The following is a 10,755-nucleotide window of genomic DNA, read 5'->3' on the forward strand; positions in this document are numbered from 1 at the left end:
CAGGTCTCCCACATTGAGGGCAGACACTTTACCGTCTGAGCCACCAGCAAAGCCATGTCTTTGTTGCTGCTGGTAGGCCTTCTCTGACTGCGGAGAGTGGGGGCTACCCTCTCATTGTGATGCCCAGGCTTCCCATTGCAGTGGCTTCTCCTGTTGCGGAGCACAGGCTACAGGGCTCAAGGGCTTCAGTAGTTGTGGCACATGGGCCCAGTAGTTGCGGCTCCTGGGCTCTAGAGCACAGGCTTAATAGTTGTGGCACATGGGCTTAGCTGCTTTGAGGCATATGGGATCCTCCTGGATCAAGGATCAAACCCGTGTTTCCTGCATTGGCAGGTGGATTCTTTACCGCTGAGCCACAAGGGAAGCCCCTGCTGTGACTCTAACAATGTGGAAACCCAGTAGGTATTGTTTCCTTCTCTCAGATTAACATGGTAGTTAAGAACGCTGGCTCTGGAGTCAGAAAGACCAGGATTCTAATCTAACCTCAAGGGCTGGAGAATATACCTTTTGGGAAGTCTGCCCAGACCACAAGCCTCCTTCTCTGAGAACTTCCCCTAGGAATGTGCCCTATACTCGTGTTTGCATTATGTGACTGCCTGACTGGACATATTCGATTGCATCAGAAGAGAAGAAGACAAGGTTAATTGGATTTCCTCTTCTAATGTTTAGAATTATGACCACTTGAATTTAGAACAAGTAAACTTGCAGGCTGGGGGGCAACTATACTTGGCCATGCACACGTAGAGAAAGAGAGCAAATGCCTGGGGCATACAAAAGAAGGAGACAGAGGAAGAAGATATACAGAGAAAGAAGCAAGAAACCTTGAGGAAGGAAGATGATATTAAGGAAGAAAGAGAGATGGGGATGAACTAACCACAAAAGTACCCTCATATGAATTCCAGGCATTTGTACTGCCTCTAACAGATTTCCATTTCTTGATTCAAGTCCATCTTGGTGCCTGATGTTATTTCCTGACTCTTGGGTTCCTGGTAACAACCCTCTGTTCTTAAATTTCCTTTTTGTGTAGGAGGGGGAGTTTTATTTAGCTCAAATCTTACTGGTTTCCATAGTGGCTTTTTTTTTTTTCCCCTTTCTTTCTTTTTTGGTTTACGTTCTTACCAACAGTGCACAAGGATTCTCTTCTCCATATCCTTGTCCCTACTTGTAATCTCTTGTCATTTTGATAACCATTCTAATAGGTATGGTATCTCACTGTGGTTTTGATTTGCATTTCTCTGATGATGTTCAGTATCTTTTCATGTATCTGTTAGTCATTTGCATGTCTTTTTTTTTTCTTTTAATGTCTATTCAGATCTCCTGCCCATTTAAAACAATTTTTGGATAGGCTATTGAGTTGTGTTAGTTCCTTATATTTTTTGGATATTAACCCCTTATTAGATAGATGGTTTGCAAATATTTTCTTTATAAATTGCCTTTTCATTTTGTTGATTGCTTCATTTGCTGTGCAAAAACTTTAGTTTGATGTAGTACCACTTGTTTATTTTTGCTTCTGTTGCTTGTGCTTTTGGTGTCATACCTAAAAAATCGTTGCCAAGACCAATGTTAAAGAGCTTTGTCCTTATATTTTCTTCTAGAAGTTATACGGTTTCAGGTCTTTTCTTTAAGTCTTTAATCTCCATCGCCATTCCTTTCTCCAGGAAGTCTTTAATTTATTTCAAGTTAATTTTGTGACTGGTGTAAGATACAAATCCAACTTAATTCTTTTGCATGAGATTACCCAGTTTTCTGGGCTTCCCAGGTAGCAGTAGGGGCAAAGAACTGGCCTGCCAATGCAGGAGAGATAGAAATGCAGGTTTGATCCCTGGGTTTGGAAGATACCCTGGAAGAGGTCATGGCAACCCACTCCAGTATTCTTGCCTGGAGAATCCTGTGGACAGAGGAGCCAGGCAGACTATAGTCCATAGGATTACAAAGGGTCAGACACAACTGAAGCGACTTAGCACACATGCATACAGTTTTCCAACACCATTTATTGAAGAGACTATCCTTTCCCCATTGAGTATTCTTGGCTATCTTGTAAATTATTAGTTGTGGGTGGGTATGTGCGTGCTAAGTTGCTTCAGTCATCTCTGACTCTATGCAACCTCATTAACTGCAGCCTGCCAGACTCCTCTGTCCATGGGATTCTCCAGGCAAGAATACTGCAGTGGGTTGCCATGTCCCCCTCTAAGGAATCTTCCCAACTCAGGGAACAAACCAGCATCTCTTATTTCTCCCTCATTGGCAGGCAGGTTATTTACCACTAGCGCCACCTGAGAAGCCCATTAGTTGTCCATATATGCATGATTTTGGGAGAAGGGGACTCTTGATTCTGTTCTGTTGTCCATTTTTATGATAGTACCACACTCTTTTGATTACTATAACTTTGTGATATCATTTGAAATCAGGATGTGTGATTTCTCCAGCTTTGTTCTTCTTTCCAGGATTGCTTTGGCTTTTGAAGATATTTTGTGGTTCATACAAATTTTCGATTATTTGCTCTATTTCTATGAAAATGTTACTGAAATTTTGATGGAGAGTGCATTGAAGCTGTAGATGGCTTTGGGTAGTATGGACGTTTTAATAATATTAATTTTTTGATCCATGAACACAGTATATCTTTCCATTTAATTGTTTCTTTCAATTTCTTTCCTCAAAGTCTTAGAGTTTTCAGTGTACAGTTCTTTCACCTCTTTGGTTAAATGTATTACTATTTAATTGTTTTTGATGTTTTTAGAAATGAGATTTTTTTCATTTCTTTTTCAGATATTCTGTTGTTGGTATATAGAAAGGCAATTGATTTTTGTATAATTTTGTAACCTGAACACATCATTTTTCCAAAGGTGTAACAATTACCATTTTAAACAGTATTTCATGTTGTATATAATACATAAAACACTCTCAAATTGTTAAAAAAAAATGTTGCTATGAATGTAAAGCTGGCAGTGTTCTGTGGGATCTTACGGAATTCTCAGATTCTCAGGAGATTAATTTGGAGATGAACTGGGCTAACTTGGGAATCAGTCTCTGGAGCTAGGTTGTTGACAACAATTTCTAGCCTTTTTCCTTTAAACCAGGGATCCCCAACCTCCAGGCCATGAACTGATAACTCCTGTCAGATAAGCAGTGGCATTAGATTAGAAATAAAGTTATGGAATAAATATAATGCACTTGAATTATCCCCAAACCATCTCTTCCACCCTCCTTCTGTGGAAAAATTGTCTTCTATGAAACCAGTCCCCGGCACCAAAAAGTTTGGGAACCACTGCTTTAAACACAAAAAATTCATAAACTTCATGGTAATGCAAGTCAAAACCATTGGGGAAATTTCATCACCCTAACATATTTCATCACCCTAACAAGTGAACTGGCAACCCACTCCAGTACTCTTGCCTGGAAAACCCCATGGACGAAGGAGCATGATAGGCTACAGTCCATGGGTCGCAAAGAGTCAGACATGACTGAGTGACTTCAGTCACTCACTCACTCAACAAATGAACCATATTCACTTTTACATGTTTAGTCCATATGTCTTTTAATGGTGATTGACACATACCCTTGAAATTACAAATTGGCAACACAAATACAGATTGCTTTTGAGCTATGAGAGATGCTTGCATAGCATTTGAGGGGTAACACCACACAAGAGGTTTCATTGTCTTTAAAAACTTTTCTGACACTTATAGCAACATTAAAAAAGATCATAATCTGGAGCTGCTCTGGTGGCTCAGTAGTAAAGACTCCATCTGCCAATGCAGAAAACCCAAGTTCCATCCCTGGTACGGGAAGATTCCACATGCTGTGGGGCAAATAACCCCGTGTGCCACAATTATTGAGCCTGTGCTCTAGAGCCTGGGAGCTGCAACTAATGAGCTTACATGCCTCAACTACTGAGGCCACACACCCTAGAGTCATTCTCTGCAACAAGAGAAGCCACTCCAATGAGAAGCTCATGCACATCAACTAGAGTATAGGTCCTGTTGCCCACAACTAGAGAAAAGCCTGAACAGCAATGAAGACCCACCACAGCTAAAATGAATAAATAATTTTTAAAATGTGCTTATTAAAAGAAACATAGTCTGTGTACACATCTCCTGTTGGAGATTACAGTCTCAGAGAACAAATGAAGATCACGGTTTGTTCACTACTGTGTACCTTGTACATAAAGGACAATATCTGTTGGAAAAGTGAATGAGATTGATAAAGATGGGCGTCTGACTACTGGAGACCGAGACCAAGAGGGAAAGGAAAGTTAGCTATTCTCCAAGCTTCTCTCTGACCTGACTAGTGACAGTCTTGCATGAGAAGGGGTATAAAGGGGTAGCTATAGGAGACCACCATGAATTTACTCAGTGTAACTCTCTGGAGTCCTTGTCCACTTCTGGCCACCTAAGGCTCTCATCTCCACTTATCTAGAGACCAGAGGAAGAAACACGGTGAGAGTTTTGAGAAGTCCTATTCTTTCACAGTCGCCAGAGATTCAAGAAGGTCTATAGCAGACCAGGGTAACAGGCTGGTCCACAAGAGTTGCCCTAGGGAGCACCCTGAGCAGTTAGGGGTCTGAGGACCTGAGGTAATTTGGAGACAGCCGGTTGTTAAATGTTTAGCCTCACACCACTGGGTAGAGGTCTGTGCTGGGACAAAGAGCTCTGTGGAGACTTCATGACTGAAAACAAATGGACAAAACCATCAACTCCCTCAGTGGTAACAGCACAATATCTTAAATGGCAGAGAGGAAGAAAACATATGAGCTAAAAGTTCCTCACCAAGGGATAAGACCAAACATCCTTCCAGAACAGTGACTAAGAAGGATCCTGGACACCCCCTAGATTGCAGGCTCTTCCCCTTACGCCCCAGCATTCTACAGTTCCTATCACTGAGCCAGTATCCTCTCAAAGTCACTGAGCATCTATCTACCCTCATTACTGAGTCATTCAAGAGACTTTAAAAGCCAAGACTGAGAGACTTTTGATCATTTAATTCAGCATTTTACAAAGTCTAACTAAAAAACATAGAGCTTTACAAAATCTCCTTGTAAAGTGGGAAAACGAATTTATTTATTTGGGCCCAGCTCCAGGGCATGTGGGGAAGAAAGGGGAGGGGTATCTTAATTCCTCTACCAGGGATTGAACCCATGTCCCCATATAGCAAAAGGAGTGAGTCTTAGCCATCAGATGGCTAGGGAAATTCAGGAAAATGAGTTTGTTAGACCTGGCATTTTTGTATCAATATTTATAGAAAAAGGAGAAAAGTTTTTTAAAAATGGTGAGAAACACTGTTTTACACTAAAGTATAGATACTTCTATTTTCTGTACACCTCATGATTATGCTATTCTTGATCTGGTATATATTAGACTCTGATTGAGGAGGGACTATATAAATAAAAAAACTAACAAAAAATAAATAAACAGGATGTTATTCTCAGTTCCAAAAAAGTCATCATTAAATTTGGAAATGGTGTCTTAATAATAGTTCTGATAGGGGTGGGCCAAAGTTAAGTGTGTCTATTGCATTCATACTTGGAGCTTTTTTAAAATAGTGATTTCACATTTATATACGGCAATTCTGACCTGGTTACATCAAAGTGACTTTAAAAATGCACTGTTTCAGACCTGTGTCCTAAATGACCTTCTATCTTCACCATTCTATTCCCTCCTTAAACATTCAGCGTAAAGAAGACAGGAGCTTTGCCAATGACAGTGGTCACTAATGTCTTCATTCATAAACAACCATGACCACATGCTTTATACAGGTAGTAGGAGTAGAGGTAAATAAAGTCTATGCAAATTCTTTTTCTTCATCATATTTTTGGGGGTATGGTAAAAACAATTCTAAGCATCAGCTACCTCTTTATGGTTGAAAATACCCTTTTGCCAGCTGCACAATGTGAAAATACTACAGCATAGAATAGGAACTAGGCAGCAGTTCTATCTTTTGCAGTCAAGTTCCTCATATGCCTGACATGTGGTGGTTTTCTTCTGCAAAAGTAGTAGGAGGTAGAGTAGGAAAGCAAGAAGAAAAGAGGGAAGTCAGGAGAGTCATTCGTTAAATTAATATTTATTGAGCCCTACTATATTCCAACTGTTGTTCTAGGCACTGTTGATAGAAACAAAGCCAGGATCCTTGCAAAGATCCTGCTTTGAGCTTGAGTTCTAACGAGATAGAAATGAATAAAGTTTTATCACAGAGTATGTTGCACATGAGTATGGGAGCTATTTTTGCACAATGACAGGCTCACATTTAAGCCTACTGTATGCTTTTTGTAGCCATGTTTGGAACTTACTGTAGATATTAATTACATGTACCCACCAATGAGAACTCTTATAGAAATTGTGATGTTATTTTAAACTTATTTATTTATTTTTGGCTATGCTGGGTCTTTGTTGCTGTTCAGGCTTTTCTCTAGTTGTGGTGAGTTGAGGTGTGCACTCTCTAGTTGAGGTGTGCGGGCTTCTCATTGTGGTGGCTCCTCTTGTTGCAGAGCACCAGCTCAGGCGTTGTGGCTCCCAGGCTCTAGAACTGCAGGCTCAATAGTTGTAGTGCATGGGCTTAGTTGCTCTGCCGCATGTGGGATCTTTCTGGACCAGGGATGGAACCCATGTCTCCTGCATTGGGAGGCAGATTCTTTAGGTATATGTTTGGTTGCTGGCATTCAGGGAGCAGGAAAGGGACATGGCTAGGGCTTCTGTGGTTCAGCATATAGCTTCTTATACAATACACCAGTTTTCAACTCAATGACTTGTCCTTGCCCTGTGTGTGGCTTGGTCTCCAAGTTCAGAGCCTTTTGGGTTAATTTCTCCAGAGTACGAACATCCATTCTCCTGAGCAGTGGTGAGTAGAGAGCGGGAATATCTACCTGGCTGCTTAGAGTTGGAAGGGGACCCAGGACTAGGGATCCAACCATTTCCCACACTTGTCCTCCAATCCCACTAATTTTAAAGTCACATCTTCACTTCACCTTTTGTGGTACTTGCTACCTCCAAACACTGAGACTTTCAGTATTAGCTCATTCATTGAAATTCCCCTCTGAAATGCTTAGATTTCCACTTCCTCTGCTCTATTATCTTAGTTATTACTACATTCACTTTCCATCTTCTGTAAGTTTGTTGAATATTTTTGGTTTCTGTTTCCCCTCCAACTTGTATTTCTTTACTGTTATTTTATTGGTGCTTGAGAGGAGGAATAGACGTGTGGTCACTCTGCCATGTCTTTCTTCCTTTATCTAGTTAACTTGATTTTTAATCCCAGGCATTATGACAGTTAGCATCCCAATAATTGGCTGTAGGAATAAAAACTCCCAGGAAAGGTTTAACAGTTGAGCAGGTTGTTGAAGGAGCTTGAGTCATTTTTTAGTTGTTTTAAATATTCATTTATTTGGCTGTGCCAAGTCTTAGTTGTGGCACGTGGAATCTTCGACCTTCACTGCTGCTTTGTGAGATCCTTAGTTGCGGCATGTGAACTCTTAGTTGCAGGATGTGGGATCTATTTCCCTGACCAGGGATTGAATCCAGAACCCCTGCACTGGTAGCATGGAGTATAGACACTGAACCACCAGGGAAGTCCTTGAGTCACTTTTTAGTGAAAGAAACCCTGTGCAAACAGGCTCAAGCAAAAGAAGAACTGGTTGGCTCATGCCAGTTGGGAGATTCAGGGAACTGAAAGAACAATTTTGGTCTAAAAGAGAAATTCAGAGAAATAATCTATTATATAGGAGGAACATAAGCTATCTATATTAATTAGTATACGTAAAATAAGTTAATAAATTCAAGACAAAGTAAACATGTCAGCTAGAAGTTTTGGAAGGAGACAAACAAGAAAAACAGGTAGGGTGTGCAATGGCTGCAGACAGCAGCCTCCTTGGTAGTGTATGCAACCTGTTGCCTGTACAGGTAGCCCTAAGGGACCTTGGAGACAACTCTTGCTAGTGGCCATTCATGACTGGCCTGCTGTTTCTCAATCTAGACTCCAGACAGGTATGCGCGGTGCCTTTGGAAAGCCCCAGGGCACAGTGGCCAGGGTCCACATTGGCCAGGTCATAATGTCCATCCACACCAAGCTGCAGAACAAGGAGCATGTGATTGAAGCCCTCCTCCAGGCCAAGTTCAAGTTCCCTGGCTGTCAGAAGATCCACATCTCCAAGAAGTGGGGATTTACCAAGTTCAGTGCGGATGAATTTGAGAACATGGTGGCAGAAAAGCGACTCATCCCGGACGGCTGTGGGGTCAAATACATCCCTAATCGTGGTCCCCTGGACAAATGGCGGGCCCTGCACTCATGAGCATCAGCCCTGTTCCCTCCTTAATCACGCTCACCAATAAATGCTATTTCCTGTCCAAAAAAAAAAAAAAAAGAAAAACAGGTAGGAATTGCAGAATTTCTATATTTTTGTGAACACAAAAGCAAGTGCAGTGAAGAACACAGTGGAAATAAGTCTGGTGTGGTTCAAGCTTCACTCAAGTGATATGTACGCTCCTTCCCCACAGTAGTTCTAGCAATAGAACATACTCTTTATCATAATGACAAAGACCACATGCACATTAAGTAAATAACTGTAGGGCAAAGTCATAGGTAGTCTCACTAGCTGAACCTTGGGGAACTATCTAGAGAGGAATTTTGGAAATGATTGGAAGTGTTTGACCGCAGATACAAGGGTAGTATCATAAAGAAAATAATTTGCTTGTGAAAAGGATTATCTAGACCCTATGGACTTGAGAGAGCTTCTAGGTAATTCCAACCTGGTATCTTTCTCCCTGACTTTGGTCAAAGTTAATGAAGACAATAAATCATGTGCTTGCATGTTCTAATTGTCTCAACAGTTGTTTCATTCACACAAATGCCTGAAGGAAATTCTAGGAATCCAGGATTGGGAAATAGTGAGACTTTTTACTCCTGCTGAGCTGGGCAAGGGCATCCGTGGTGGCTCAGACAGTAAAGAATCTGCCTGCAATGCAGGAAACTCAGGTAAATAAGTCTGGGACTGGAGCAATTGAACCTACTGCTTCAGAGCAGATGGTAGGAGAGAAAAAGGAGTTAACACGGAGTGGGCTTTAGATATTACTGGATCCAGGGGCTCAAATGATGTCATCAGGGCTGTTTCCCTACCTCCTAGCTCTGCTCATCTCTTGCAGTTTCATTCTGGGTTTCTCAAGTCCCAGATGTTTATGCTTCCAGCTTAGCAAATCCAGAAAAGAGGGAAGCCTTTCCCAATAGCTCTGACGAAAAATTCCTGAAGGTGATTCTGATGTTCTGCTGGGATACCGGTACATCTCTGAAACAAGAAATGACACTCAGGAAATGGGTAACTCTGGTTGGCCTCATCTGGCCACTTGTGCTCTCTTGTGATGATGGTCATGTGACCCTCAAAGCTCAGCCCCAACTAAGATACCTGCATTGAGTTCCTAACAGGAAAGAAGAGCTAGTCTAAAGGGAAGGAAACAGACTATTAAAAATAAATGATGTCCATTACAGATTCACTCAGTACCTGTGAAGTAGAATCTTATCCTGTGTGCTAGCAAGCATGGTCCCCAACAGAGATTATGTCATTTGACATAAAACATTCCAAGCTTTTAGAATAAACATGGAATTGACTTGTTCTAAGAAATAATTAAGTAAAATTTAACCTAGTGTGATGACCATAGTACCTGTAGAAAGGTTGCTATTACAGCCTCATTTATTAGGCTTCATAAATATGAGCTTAAAAACTTGCTAGCTGTGAACATGGAGACCATGGCAGCGGCTAACAGAGGAGGAATAATTTTAGAGGAGATAATATGCCCCTACTGACTTGTCAATGCCCAGACTTCAACCTAGTCTTCGTCTCAATGTTCTTCTTATCAAGTTTTTAATCTGATTTTTTCCTGACTGCAAAAGAATATAATGGTTTCATGTGTGTAAATTATACCTAAAAATGGTTACTTATAAGAAAAAAAGAATTTTACCAACTTTTCTGAAGTATTTATTTTATAAAGTGAGGAATACCTAGCAAATATAAAACTGGAACTGCAAGATATTTTTTATTAATCAGATATAGTCTGAATGTTCTCATACCTATTAGCCTATGGGAACCAAAAGAGTCACATCAATAATAAACGCGTACCCAAAAGACTACAATAACTTCCTCTCACAAAATCTTCACCAGTTAATTTGGGAGTTGTGACTGGGTATTTTGCACGCACTTAGGAATAAATCTGCTCATTTCCTGTCTTGTTCTAATCTCCTGGTGGAAGTCCCTTGTTCAAAATCTGCTTGAAGGAGTCACCAACCCTGTTGCTGGAACTCACCAGATAAATTCTGCTTTTTGTCTGCTGAATTCCACACAGCACTTATTGTACTTGCTTTGCTCCACTCATGCAGAAATGAAGACGATATCCCCAGTCCACTCTGTTCTTTGTTACTTGGGTCTGACAGATTCTTGTTCACAATCTGCTCTCTTTTCCTTTCTTTCTCAGTTTTCAAGTCACCCAAACCGCCAGCCAACACCTTTGTTTGTTTACAGATTCAAATATATGCCCCAGAACCATCATTCTCTTTGCCAAAGTGGAGGTCCACTGGATGGATCACCTGCTTTTCAGATAGAATGCTTTTCAGAATAATGTCATTGAGACTTCCAAAATTAGCTTTTAATCATCCCGTAGTAATGGAGCGGGGAACAGAATGGCTATGTAAATGATGACAATAGTCTTATTCTTTCCTAATCCTACAGTGGTTGAATAGCCTACACTCTTTGTTCTATGTTCTATACTGGCCGTGTTGCTC

At 40.9% G+C, this 10,755-nt stretch overlaps 1 protein-coding gene and 1 pseudogene across 1 annotated transcript; both read left to right on the forward strand.

The window, feature by feature from the left end:
- The first annotated feature begins 7,800 nt into the window (after positions 1-7,800).
- On the forward strand, positions 7,801-7,917 carry LOC122704152 (annotated as a pseudogene).
- LOC122703758 (60S ribosomal protein L10-like) lies at positions 7,836-8,332 on the forward strand. Its single transcript, XM_043918216.1, has one exon. It carries the CDS (start codon positions 7,868-7,870, stop codon positions 8,276-8,278), a length of 411 nt encoding a protein of 136 aa, XP_043774151.1. The 5' UTR covers positions 7,836-7,867; the 3' UTR covers positions 8,279-8,332.
- The last annotated feature ends 2,423 nt before the right edge of the window (positions 8,333-10,755 follow it).

The sequence above is a fragment of the Cervus elaphus genome, chromosome 11, assembly GCF_910594005.1.
Source record: "Cervus elaphus chromosome 11, mCerEla1.1, whole genome shotgun sequence".
NCBI lineage: Eukaryota > Metazoa > Chordata > Mammalia > Artiodactyla > Cervidae > Cervus > Cervus elaphus.

What these genes read in the sequence shown, in the direction of transcription:
- LOC122703758 (XM_043918216.1), top strand. Translation starts at nt 7,868, where the DNA reads ATGCAACCTGTTGCCTGTACAGGTAGCCCTAAGGGACCTTGGAGACAA.